Source organism: Magnolia sinica, chromosome 3 (assembly GCF_029962835.1).
Source record: "Magnolia sinica isolate HGM2019 chromosome 3, MsV1, whole genome shotgun sequence".
Taxonomy (NCBI): domain Eukaryota; kingdom Viridiplantae; phylum Streptophyta; class Magnoliopsida; order Magnoliales; family Magnoliaceae; genus Magnolia; species Magnolia sinica.
The window spans coordinates 113,777,761-113,791,165 of NC_080575.1; the positions used below are offsets into that span (position 1 = coordinate 113,777,761).

The 13,405-nt window shown below is 39.8% G+C and overlaps 1 protein-coding gene across 3 annotated transcripts; it reads right to left on the minus strand.

Annotated features, from left to right (window-relative positions):
• Nucleotides 1-450: 450 nt before the first annotated feature.
• On the minus strand, nucleotides 451-12,121 carry LOC131240802 (mitogen-activated protein kinase 10-like). Of its 3 annotated transcripts, XM_058239283.1 has the most exons (11): nucleotides 11,516-12,121; nucleotides 10,420-10,513; nucleotides 9,226-9,634; nucleotides 8,467-8,594; nucleotides 8,152-8,211; nucleotides 4,902-5,051; nucleotides 4,654-4,809; nucleotides 3,968-4,179; nucleotides 3,763-3,864; nucleotides 1,438-1,610; nucleotides 451-1,223 (listed from the first exon to the last, which is right to left on the minus strand). In XM_058239283.1, exons 3-11 carry the CDS (start codon nucleotides 9,620-9,622, stop codon nucleotides 778-780), a joined length of 1,824 nt encoding a protein of 607 aa, XP_058095266.1. In that variant the 5' UTR covers nucleotides 9,623-9,634; nucleotides 10,420-10,513; nucleotides 11,516-12,121; the 3' UTR covers nucleotides 451-777. The 3 variants fall into 3 exon arrangements, with proteins under 3 accessions (XP_058095266.1, XP_058095265.1, XP_058095267.1); XM_058239282.1 differs by lacking the exon at nucleotides 10,420-10,513 and having other exon boundaries at nucleotides 11,516-12,119; XM_058239284.1 differs by lacking the exons at nucleotides 8,152-8,211; nucleotides 10,420-10,513; nucleotides 11,516-12,121 and having other exon boundaries at nucleotides 9,226-9,653.
• Between the last annotated feature and the right edge of the window lie 1,284 nt (nucleotides 12,122-13,405).

The window sequence follows — 13,405 nt, forward strand, 5'->3', positions numbered from 1 at the left end:
GCCTGCTCATACCTGACCACTCCATTTGGTCCAATTGATTCACCGAGTGAGCCCACTGATTTAATGGCATAAAGACGCTTGTTAAAAAGGTGGCTCGCTGGTTGGCCCTGCCCACTGCTAATCTGAAGTTGGCCAAAATACTCTCAATGGCAAGCATAGTTGAATATAATGTCATCCTGGGAAAAATAGCTGAAAGGCATAGTCCCTCTTTTGAGTGATTTTGGAGACGTTGCAGAAAAAATACAGTGACAGTAACATCCATTCATTTCATTTAGAGCCACTCGGATTTCCTTGCTCTAAATTGAATTGATTTTGGCCACAAATACATCCATTCTGGCTGCCAAAAAAAAAAAAAAAAACGTTTTTACCATCTTGCACTTTAGCTGATTGTTTCTGTAGATGGGGCAGTGGAGAAAAGGGGATTAAAAATGTTAAAACAGAAAAAAAATAAAAAATAACTCGCATTTTGCATCAGGGAACATATATCACAACAATTAATTAATTACAAGCGTGATAGACTCTTTGCTTGTGCTGCTAGCCTGCTACTTATATATATATACTCTATTGATATGGGCTTCTACGAGCACCCCATGAGGTTTCCAACTAAAAGGATCTGCACCTCTCTCTCTCTCTCTCTGTCCATGGTGCATTACAACACTGACCCAATGACTGTGATGAAAGATACTGTGTTGCCGATTCCATCATGAAAGGTAGAGCCTTCTACCATATGGGATGTTCCCGAGTCAAATGCCAAGGTTTGGGCCCTCCCTCCCTCGCCTAGTACATACTTGACACCCCAAACTGAACAGCACCCACCTTTCTGTGGGCTGCGGTTGCTGCGGCAGCTGCACTTATCCCACTGAACTGAGACTTTGCTTGTAGCAGGTTTGACTCCATGGCCATTCTATCTCCTGCCAGGTCCGCCTTGCCTGCTCTTGTCAGGTAAAATGGTGGAGCATTCATGTCAATGGCTACATCTGGTACCAATTTGCTTGCCATGCATTGGGGATGTTTAGGCTGCGACGACAACGAGTCCCTCTCTGACTCTGCACTTGTATTTAACCTTTCCAGCTTTGCCATGCTCCTGCTGCCATAACAGTATGGGGGTGGAATGGTTTGAGGAGGGAGGACTGCATTCCTGATCATTCTTCTTGGATCATAGGCATCTTTGATACCTCCATTCTCATAGGGCATTACCGGTCCCACAACTTTTCCTGGCTTGGCTGCACAGAAAATAATCCCAAATGTTATGAATATTAGCATTGCCACAAAGATACTGAGCAAAAAGAAATTTTAAAAAGCAGAGAGCTTGGGATGGGGATGCCCTCAAGCAGCCAGAATTGCACAAATCAACTTTGCCAGTCACACCAGTTTGATTTTACAGTTGAAAATTTCTAATAACAGGATAATAAAGGCAGTTTTTGCCAGTAACCATACCTAAAGGGATCCTCTGTGCTGGATGTGAAATCCTTGATAGACTCCCAGCCATCATCCCATCTGTTGTATCTCGGGAATTCTTGCATGCCTCATCTGGCACTTGCCTATCTTTGGATGAAGCATAAGTTGGCTGTTCCCTTGGGGGGATTGTATTTGAATGGACCACTGTAGATCTACAAATAAAATAGCAATTGAAAGTCGAAGATTGATCAGGAGTTCAAGAAGAAAACCTCAAGAACAATAACAATCAAAATAACGACGTAACACATGGATGACAGTTCTCTAAACAACATTGCTGAAGCACATCTCTCCAGAAAACTACGTATGGAACAATGACTTTACCATACTCGAATAGAAGATAATATGTCAAGGAAACAGCATAGCTATAGGGGCTAAATCTTAGCTAAAATTGAAAACTACAGACCCTGATCCGCACACATACAATCTTCTACAAGGGCATGCCTACAGGTCCAGAGGCAAACACATGGGGTCCATGTTTTCCAGATTTAAGTATTCATATGGATATTCATGTTTTGCCCTCCATGCATATTCAGCAATTTGGTGGCATACCACTTGTAACAGGCCTAATATCCATCCTTATATGCTTGCAACGTGGAACAAGATACACGATATGATGACGTAAATGTATATCATGGGGTAGGAGCAGAATTTTTTAGGGTAAGGCGACTTCAATCACCCCAGGAAGAGGATAACAATGCTGGTTATCAAGTGGAGTCTGCCTCAGGCTGAGCTGCATGGAATTTCAAAAAATGTTCTTCAGGACTGGAGATGGGCACCGCAGGGATGAGGGATTCACCAAATTATTAAAGCTAGCTGGATTCCTTGGGGAGGGGGAGCTCAGTAAAATTTTGATGGATCCTCCTCAGGCAACCCTGGCCATTCTAGCATGGGAGAGGACTTGGGAAATCACCACTGCAAAATCTTGACATACCTTCTGGGGCCTTGAGTACTGTGTGCTGCCTTTGATGAGTGTCCACCATAGATATGAATATTGGTATCGTATCGGCCAATACGGCCATATTGTATCCGTATCAGCTCGAGATGATACACGATACGGAACCGTATCAGCCTCATATGAAAAACTGACATACACCGGCCGATACATTGCCGGTAAGGGTCGACATAGGATGATATGCTCATAAAAGACCAATTTTGAATTATTATTATTTTTCAAATTTTCACTCATGTCTTCTCCCATTTTTTTATTTTTATTTTTCATTTAAACCATGAAGGAAGCTTAAAAACTCATTTTAGTCTAGACCTAGACCTATTTTGGGATCAAAACAAATGATTTGAATGGGTTTCGACAAATTGAAGTGATGTGGACTGCTATGGGAAAAATCAGAGAGAAGGGAAAACCGTCAGTTTGACTTGTATTTCAATGTAATAGGACCTAATTTATCAAATCATGCTTGATTTATGTTCAATTAAGGCGCATTTAGCTGACCTTCAACAAGTCAAACTGATAAACAACATTCCCATCAAAGAATGGTCCGATACACTATCATATGCATGTTCAAAATACAAAATTAAAAAAAAATTAAAAATTAAAAATTAAAAATTAAAAATAAAAAAACAAAACAAAATAATAATAATAAATGATAGATTCTTTAATGTCTAAATATACTTTTTTTTACTTGATATTTTCCTTGATTCTTTGGCTTTAAAAAAAATAAATAAATAAAAAATCGACCGACACGAGCTGATATGGTCTAATACGGACCAATATTGATACACGGCGACCGTATCGTACTTTTCGAATGCCATAAGTTGGCCTCATCAAAGGAAAATGGTCTTGGAAGTAAAGAGCCCATAAAGCTTTCTGTATTTCTGAAACTAAATCCATAGTGGCTAACAGGAGTGTGGTTTTCTCTTACATTCCGAGGGAAATGAAATGGTTGATCCCCCTGCCAAAGGCAGGGTGACAAAAGGGTCCCTTACCACTGGCTCTTCTTCTTGGCCACTCCCTAAGCTGGCATTGTTTCTTTCTGTTAATAAAATGTCAGTTACTACATAAAATAAAATAAAAAAGAAAAAAGAGAGGATGCTGTACTGTTTAATGGCTACAGCCAACAACTATGTGCATCTTGATGCATGCACAATTGATAATGAGTTTTTCACTAACATACAGAATCATATGGAAGTATGGAGCATGTATTACACTAAGTTCTAGCATGGAGGAAAGAGAAGTGAGCCAAGGGATTCTTCATGTTTGCAAGAAATTATTCTACTCCCCATAATTTCAAAATACAGCATGGAAGTGGTGAAAATGATAAAGCTAACAGTAGAAGCTGAATCCCCTACCTTGGGAGAGACACATGCTTCCTCTCCAACGGAATCACTGGCCCACTTTTGCCACCATTTTCCTCAAGATGAGCAAACTGCTTCCGGAATTGATCAACAGCACTGCACAGCAAAGACGTGTGGAAAATGAATCCGTTAATCAGGAAAATGAAATAATCCAATGATACGTAGTTAAATCTGGAAACAAATAGGCAGCTATTTAAACCTGGGATAGAGGAAATTTGTCCTTTCAGTTCCATTCAGGTAGTCTTTGAGCAGTTGAGGGTGGTATTCCAGTATCTCCCTGAAAATAAGTTCGCGAATGTCCTCTTTTGTCACCCTCCTCCTCTCAAATTCAAACTCAATCTTTGTGATTGGCTGACAAGATGGCTCTCTCTCCACTTTGGCCAGGCCTTTGAAGTAAGGATCGGCCAATGCCTGGTAAAACCAAACACAGTCACTCATAAACTCACCAGCAACCACTGATAGTATTAAAAGCGTAACTGTCCATGTATCTAATTTTGGTAAACAATTACTCAAACCAAGCAACGGCCTCAGCAGACTTGCAAGGCAAGACATGTCTTATGAAAACGAAACTAGGGAGCACGTTAACTACCTAACATGTCTCATTTTAACAAAGGCCCTAATTTCTAGTAAGTATCCCATATGGAATCCTACCAAGAGTGCAAATGGATTTAGGGAAGACTATAGCTCCTAGCAAGGCAAGACATTTCTTATGGAAATGTGGTTTGGGAAGCAATTTAACTACTTTCTCACTTTAACAAAGACCCGAATTTCTTATCAATATCCCATATGGAAACTGAGTAACTGACTAAGGGTTCGGATTGATTTATGGAACTTCTGCAACATTTTAATCAAAATCTCTGTTTCTTTCACACTGTTAAGACGTACCTCTTCAGCAGTTGGCCGATCCTTGGGATCAAATGCCAAAAGTCTTTCCAACAGTTTTAGTGCTAGAGGATCTGCATTTGGAAACTTCTGAGAAAATGATACGGGCTGCTTCCTCCTCATGCTGCTCAAGTATCTTCTTGCTTTTTCATTCCGCACCTGGATTCAGAAGAAAAGCGAAATGGTAAATATCATTCTTTGAAAAGAATCACTTCCAGGTTAAAGCTTGAGATCCAAAAGTTGCAGCTTACCCGAGAAATGGTGTCTAAGGAAGGTGTCCCAAGCAGATCAGTCATCAAATCCAATTGGTGAACAACGTTTTTACCAGGAAACAGTGGCTTCCCTGTTAATACCTCAGCAAAGATGCAACCTATACTCCAGATATCAATTGCAGGAGTATACTACACATAAGAAACCATCACTAATTAGATCCTGTTGTGGTTTTTTTTTTTTTTAAAAAAAAAGCCCGATTGTGCAGTATAAACTGTCCGGAGAAGCTTAATGGCAGACACAATACAATAATTACCTGAATCGCAAGATATTTCAACTTGCAGGAGAGATCAAAATTCCCTCCTGAAGAAGAATTTTATTTAATTACTAGGCAATATTACTGCCTTAAAAAAGGAGGAAGATATTCCTCCCAAAAAATTGCAACTATTAAGAATCAACGCTATCAGACATAATAACTGTGAGAACTGTGCTGATTGCCAACACATCCAAAATGTGCCGAGGGGTATGCCAACATCAGATTTCCTACTGGCACGACTGTTGCAAGGACTGTAACGAAACAAATGACAGGCCAAGAAAGAGAGGAAAAAAAAACACACACAAAAACAAAAGCAAAAAAGAAAGGCCTCAAAAACTACAAATAAAACATAATGCTATTGAGCCCTCTAGCAGCTGAGGTTCTGCATATAGGGATCACGGTGAACTCCCAAAACCTTAGTTTGACACATTTCTGCTTTAAACTCTCCCAATATTGAAAACTTCCCTGATCATCCCAAAGTGCCAGGTTGCCAACCCTGTAAAGGCTATTTTAAGGTATGCATGTTAGCCAAACAGCAGTGTGTCAGGATCACAGTGAACTCGCAAAACCTCTTAGGTTCCATATGTCTGCTTTATTTCCCTCTCAAAATTGAAAACTTCCTTGATCGTCCCAAATTGCCAACCCTCTAAAGGCTATTTTAAGGTTATTAGGGTATGCATGTCAGCCAAGCAGGACTGCATCTTGAAGTTGAACAATACTAAGTCTACCATACTTTCTAACGACAAAAATTCAGGGCACCCCCTTTGCCACAGGCTCACCCTTCTGCACACACTGATCCATAGCTCAAGTGGTAGACTGAGTGAAAGATACCTCGTTTCAACACTGAGGTCTTGGTATCGATCCCTAGTGGGGGTGACTGACAGTGGAGTGTACTGACAAGCTAACGGAAAAAAAAAAAAGAAAAAAGGCTCACCCTTGTGCTGATTAATGGTTTAAAATGCCTCAAATACACAATCAGCCTCTTTCAGTGAAAACCCTTAAAACACACAAAACTTGACTAGACCCAACCGATGTGATATGGAAAAGCATACAAATTAGTGACTCGCAACAATCTAGTTCCTATCACAAACAAATGTTCTACCACTTACACCCAATTTTCCATTGTCCAACATTGCATTTTGCACCCCAGAAATTGGAAAATTGAGCAGATCTCCAAACAGGTGTCTGCAGAATACTGGCAAGTGCCTCCACTAAGATCAACAGTAACAATTAAATTAAAACACAGTTGTCAACAATGGTTGAAGTATCATCCGAACCAGCATATTGCCCAATACATACCAGTCTCGTCCATAAATGTTATGGCTGTGTCAGCCAGAAACAGACTGATACAGGGCAATACAATCCCATCTCAATGGTGAATGGTACGGTACAACAATATGGATATTCAATCCTTGATACGCCTTTGGGAATCCATCAGAACTATACAAGTAACGTAGAAGGTAATAGAAGCAAAACGGGAGCATTAATACAACCAAGACAATGTTTTGAGACTTGAGATACCCAAAACAGAAACAACACTAACAAATAATAGTTGCAAAGAACAACCCCAAAATCCCTTTGTCTGTCAATTTCACATAACAGCCAACTAAAGAATCTCTAATTTCAGAAGCCCACCTCAAGTCTATTATTATTGATCATCGATCTTCAATGTTATTTTTCATATCTCTGACTGAATACACATCGTCGTTTAAAAAATAAATTATAAGAAATGAAAAAAGATTTCAATGTTTCTAGGGCACAAAATAGACAATTGTTAATACTGTACGCATCAACATCCATACAAAGGCTTAGCTTCAGATTCACCCCCTCACCAAAAGCAAACCACTCAGCTAAGTCTGTGATAAAGATTTTGAGATTCACAGGAAAAAAGATTGGACGGATTGGATGGTGAAAACTAAATGAAGGTTACGAACTTCATAGGGGGAAAAAAAAACAAAAAAGATGAAAGAGGAGGGAGTCAACCACGTCATGGCCAAAAGAGAATGTCACAAAAAGGTCAACCAAGCAAGCCTCAACTAGGTGATAGGACAACCCACTGGAAAAGGCCAAAATTTTAGGCTTTATATTAATACGCATCAGCAAGTAGAGGTGTACACGAACCGAGCTAGCTCAGTTAGCTCACTTGACTCGACTCGAAAAAGCTTGATTCGACTCAGTTCGAAGCTGAGTTCGAGCCGAGTCGAGCTGATTTTTTGAGCTCGAAAATGAGTTCGAGCTGGCCCCAGCTCGACTCGACTCGGATCGAACCCAGCTCGAATCAAACTTGGATCGAACCAGTTTGGTGACTCCATTATTTTGATATTGATGTTGCTCACCAAGTGTTTGATGAAATGAATCAAAGAAGTGTGGCTGGTGGCAAGGAAGGTATGTATATGAAACCAACACCCTTTTATTCTTGATTTTTATGTTGCTTAGAAGGTGTTTGATAAAATACCTGTAAAACCATTGCTGCTGTCTCAAATACAGTGAGATTTTGAAGGTGCAGTCTAGGTGTTTCTGAAAATGCTGCAATGGCGAACTCGGCTCGATCTTGGCTCGAACTGGCCCAAGCTGCTGACCGAACCGAGCCAAGCTGGCCAGTCAGGCTCGAGGACCGAGCCGAGCCGAGTTCGAGCTGAGGTCAGCTAGTGGAGTCGAGCTGAGGCCAGCTCGACTCAGTTCGACTCGATGTACACCCCTGCCAGCAAGTGTAAGATACCAGGAATATGACAATGCCTGTGTATTTGTAGGTGGAGTGTTGAGCACTAAAAGCAGGGAATTTTTTTTTATTGCATCTATTTTTTTCCACCATAACAGAATAATTTAGTATGTACTCTTAAGCATGCTATAACAATCATATATTCAATCTAAGAAATCATGGACCTTCCTCTAATTATTTTGGCTGCCATAATGGTGCTGGACATGTATATGATAAGTGATGCACAGAGCAAATCAAGGAGCATGGTGATACATACTTTGGAGAAGAATGATCCACATAGCTCCGGAGCTCTATACCATCTCGTTGCAACATAATCCTGCAAAAGATTTTTATACTTCAAAAACAGTGCTAGAAGAATACAACATTGTGCTTGCTACAATTAGAAGATGATTTTTTTTTTTTCCTTCTTCCACATTGTGATATCAAAGAAATAACAGGACAAAATCTAAATGCTAGAAAGGCAATGAGATGGAAAAAGTTTGGTAACAGACCAAAAAGTTGAATAAGCAAACCAAAATGAAAAAGAAAAGACCAAAATTTGAATATGAAGTTCCAAGGTTCTCTAACATACCGTCCAAAATATTGTTGTTGGGGTATCACTGAATGCAACTCTTGCTAATCCAAAGTCACAAATCTTAAGTTTGCAATTTGCATTGGCCAATATATTCTTTGGCTTCAAATCCCGATGATAAACATTTGCTGCAGACAAATAGCTTTGGTGTCAGAGAACCCACACATTCTTCAGCAAAGAAAGTACTACAACAGAACCCATCTAATACTAGAACACAGTATCAGGAGGCATCATATATGAACTAATATAGAAAATTAACAACAGATTTCTAATTAAGAAAAAGTGAATAGGGATTCAACTTCCAAGACACAGTGAAGTCCCTTCAGTAATTGCATTCAAAACTTCAAATTCATAGAGTCCCATTGAGCCATTTATTGAAAACAAACTCGAGATTAATATTTGACTAAAGAAAAACGTTGAAATCTCTTATGATGTCAACCTTAAGATTCGTTGAATGTACAGGAAGCAAGTGTTCCTAACATGAAACATGTTTTTGCCCTTCTGTGACTAAAAAAAACATCTGGATGACCTCAAGTACAGGTTTTCCTATGAAAAATAGGTTCAGTAAATGGCATGTACAGAATCCATATTCAGAAATGTTGGTTACAACATAGCTCATCTAAGCGAAATCCAAGTGGTATAATCATTTATTTCAGCTAGAGAGATCATCGGACAAGAAAAAAGGAAGATGCATTCATATATTTCAATAATTACCGATGAACTGCAATATTCATTCCCAAAATAATAAGGCATTCATACCCGTATGAATATACTTCAGCGCACGGAGCAACTGATAAAGAAAAAATTGATAATGTTCCTTTGTCAAGTCATCATTAGCCTTGATGACTTGGTGAAGATCTGACTCCATGAGCTCAAAAACAACATAAATATCTTTAAAATCTCTTCTTGAAGGTGGCAACATAATATGCTTGATTTCAACAATGTCAGGATGGCGCAGAAGCCTGAGCAGTTTGATCTCGCGAAGGATCCGAGCAGCATCAGATATGTGTTCAAAGATGTCATGTATCTTCTTTATCGCCACCTTTTCTCCAGTATGTGTATCGATGGCTGAGCACACGACACCATAGCTTCCTTTCCCTACGACCTCCTGAATTTTGTATCTACTGGCATCTCCATAATCAGTAAAGAAGTCCATCTCTGCTTGACTCTGCAAATGTAGCAAAGGCCATTTAAGTTTCATGATAATGAAGTCAATGTCAGTTGCCTGAAGCAGCTTCTAACAAACAATTCAACCAGAAAATGAAACTTAAAGCAATCCACCTGCAAAATCAACCAACCAAAATTGAAATAGAAGGAAACAGGGTCAATAGAAAACCAAACACTATAATTATCTGCAACAAAAAACAAATATTTCATTTGACTATTGGAATGCAGTAAAGAACAACTATCATCTTATTTTGAACATGAGGAAGCTGACGACGATGAAATGACAGCTACCAAAAAACAATACATAAAATCATACAAAAATATTTTGATGAAGAAACTATATATAAATATATTCCAATTATATTGCATTTTATCCAGGAAAACGGCAAAACTAATTGAGCTTGTCTGCCTTGTAGAAGCTTCATAGTGTTAAAAATATCGTATGGAATGAAATAAGGCATTGACGAACAACAAAGACTATCTCCTGCTTGTTAGTTGAGCTGGTAGAGACAGTGTAGTGTGTGTGAGCGAGCCATGGTTCAATCCCCTGGCTGTCTTACCTTTGTAAAACCTTACTAATAACCCTAAACAAAACAAAAAAAAACAAAACAAAAAAAAACAAAAAACAAAAAGAGGAACAACAACAACAAAGACCCAGAGCAAGAAAAAAAAACATGGAAGGAAAGTAGATCCATGTACAAGCTTATTTCCACAATGAAAGCATGAAAATCATGACATCAACTGATAGACTACCTTCCAAGGTTCATTTCATTAAGCGAAAAATACCTGCTCAATGACTTGTCTTGATAGTGGACCAACCCAGAGTTACAAACAGTCACACCGAACCCTCAGCAGCCAAACAATAGCTTGAAATTTTCTTCTGTTAAAAGGTATGAAGAAATTTCAACAACCAACAGAGAAAACACTATTTTCTATGACTTACATAATTGCATTAGATAAGTTTCCATCTATTGCATAAAATAATACAGATGGCCCTCACCACTTTCTGCAATTTTAGCAAGCAAAAACTACCAACTGTTTCATTGAAAACAGGTGAGAAATCCCCAAATCTGCAAATTTATCCGTATACAAATGCAACTTCACGGAAACGCACAAAAAAAGAAAGGCCAGGTGCTTTCTAAAAACATGCACCGCCACAAACCAAATTGAAGAACAAGGAAGCGTATGGGCGACACGAGGTATAGACTAGAAGAACAGCAAATGGGAGAAAGAAAGCTACCCCTTTTGGGAACAGAATCAGGTTCTGCGGAAACAGGATTGACAAAAACAGCGGTTAATAGTGATGCAGCAAAAATTGAATCTTAGATGCTCGTGTAGAGGAATAAGAACATTTATTTATCTCTTAAAAAGAACAATCTGCATAAAAATAAACAATAAAGAAAAAGGAGCAAAGGAAAGCCCATTGCTGAAAAAAGGGGAAGGAAAAAAAAAAAAATGGTTCCCACGATTTGTTTGGTAAAGACGATTACCAGAAACATAAATTATAATGTGGAAAATGGACAAAAAAAAATGAAGAATAATCCATAAAAAGGAAAAGAAAACCACAAGCGGACGTAACAAAGAGAGAGAATAAAAAGAGAAAGAAAGAAAAATGGGTTCGCTAATGTGAGCCAGTCAGCCGCAGCCATAAACCACAGTTGCCCAATTCGAGCCATCAGATCGCTCTTGATTTACAATTAAAATAATAATAATAATAATAATAAAAACAGAAGAAGATCCAGGCTGCCATCTCAGATCATCCGACAATACTACAAATTCTGAGAATCCTAACGCTAACAGCACAGATCTCATCTTCCAAGGCACAAAATGAAAAATGACTATAAAATCAAAAAAGAAAAAGAAAATATCAAGAAATCCTAACCTTCTTTCGCTGATCCTGCTGCATTTTCACCCCAATCTTCAACCCCAAACCCTTCCAAAGCCGCGTCTTTTTTTCCACTCAGATCGACTTGGATATGCTAAAAATCAAACGAAAATCAGCCACATTTCCCCCACCTACCCCTGCTCCGTATCACAAGACCGCAATCTCTCCTTGCTCTCTTCGAGTTCTCCACGAAACATAGAAACCGGACCAGATCCCTCATGCACCCCTTCAAAACCCTCGGATCAAGAACGCCAACGGCAACAACGATCATAGAACAAGACGCAGCCGCTGCTGCTGCCGCAGCTCCTGCATCGTCGGCTCAAGATGCGAGAATTCGACTGTAGGCGCGTATACGGGCAGATGAGATCTGCTTACGAGAATAAAAGCCGTTTCCGATCTTCAATTTTGCGAGATCTCTACTGAGAAATAGACGAAAATGAGGAGAGAAACCCTAGATTTAGGGGATTTTTTTCGGAGAAAGAGAGAGAGATAGCTGAGAAATGGAAATGGAGGAGGATCTGGTAACAATCTAGGGAGAGGCTTTTGTACTTGTAATCCGGAACCGTATACACGGGCGGCATGTAAGAGTACGGCAGTGGCTCTATACCGTAATTAAGTTGAGTTTGGAGAGCGTTTTTGTTTATGTGGGTGAGATGGGTATTTGTATTATGGATGTTTGCAAGCGTCGGCACGTGTTCTGTACATCTCATCCGTGCATTAAGGTGGGCCTGCACCTATCAATGACCTGGCCAGGCCACTGGTAAATTGAATTACGTGTCAGTATTGAATGTGGATAAATGGCTTGACTTTTAACCGTCCGTTCTGCGCAGTTACCTGATCAGTGGCGCTGGATCATTCCCATGATGAGGCCTGTCTTATGCACGGCTAGATGTCCCCCTCACATTCCACATTGGCAGGGTGAATCGCGTGGGAGATGTGTCAAGCTATCAAACGTCAGTGTTCTGCTTGGTCCAACGAAAGGGACATTTTGTTCAGCTGCTGCCCACCTTTCGGTGATCCAAACCGTTGATCTAAGATGACCCCATTGTGGAAGACGGATGAACCAAAGACCTTACATGGATGATTCAGTCCGTCGATGCATGGACCCTTTCTCTTGTGTAAAGAAAACATGATACATTTTTAACCATCCATTTATGGCGGGCCAACAATCAGAAATGTATGGAAGTTATTTAAACATGATTCCACGGCCACCAACGGTCTGGATCATTGGTAGGTGATTCCCATCTATGAGAAACAAGTGCCGGACTGAAATGGCATTTGTTCCGGTAGTTCATTTCGCGGGTGTGGATAGAGGTCCATGGGCTGGGTCAAGTGCCGAGCCGTCGGAGGAACAGGGTGATATTCTTTGCTTACTGGGGTCTTCAGGGGGAGAAAAAAAAGCTTTGATACTCTGGCATAGCGGCTTTGTTGATAGACAGGCACTAAACCTTTAAATACGTGGAATACATGTAATTTAAATAAATTGGTCCAAATCATGGGTCCCATTTTAGATGCCTTTTAGGATGCGAACTGCACTGATTTGTTTTCCTGATATGTGGCTGGTGGACATAATGAAAATGGTCAACGGCTGAGATTAAAGGGACAAATGCCCATTAATCAGGACTTAGGACTTTTAAATTAATCTGAATTATGGGTAGTGACATATTCCAAATGAATTTTGCAATTTGAACCGTTTAAGTTAGTTTATGGGATGTAAAGTTTGGAAGTACCGCCTTATAAACCATCATACTCCGCCAGACTATCAAATAACTCCACCTTTCGAGCGGCGGAGGGTTGTTCCGGTGCCGCGTCTATTCACCGACAACTACTGTTCAAACTATTTTCAACCTGAGTTCTTTTTGTCTCCGTCGCGACTAAGGTTACCAA

Excerpts from the sequence above, each read along its gene's own strand:
- LOC131240802 (XM_058239282.1), bottom strand. The coding sequence starts at position 11,539 with ATGCAGCAGGATCAGCGAAAGAAG. Across the intron at positions 8,212-8,466 it reads CAACAACAATATTTTGGACG|GATTATGTTGCAACGAGATG; the intron begins GTATGTTAGAGA and ends AATCTTTTGCAG. Across the intron at positions 4,810-4,901 it reads CCTTAGACACCATTTCTCGG|GTGCGGAATGAAAAAGCAAG; the intron begins GTAAGCTGCAAC and ends TTCTGAATCCAG.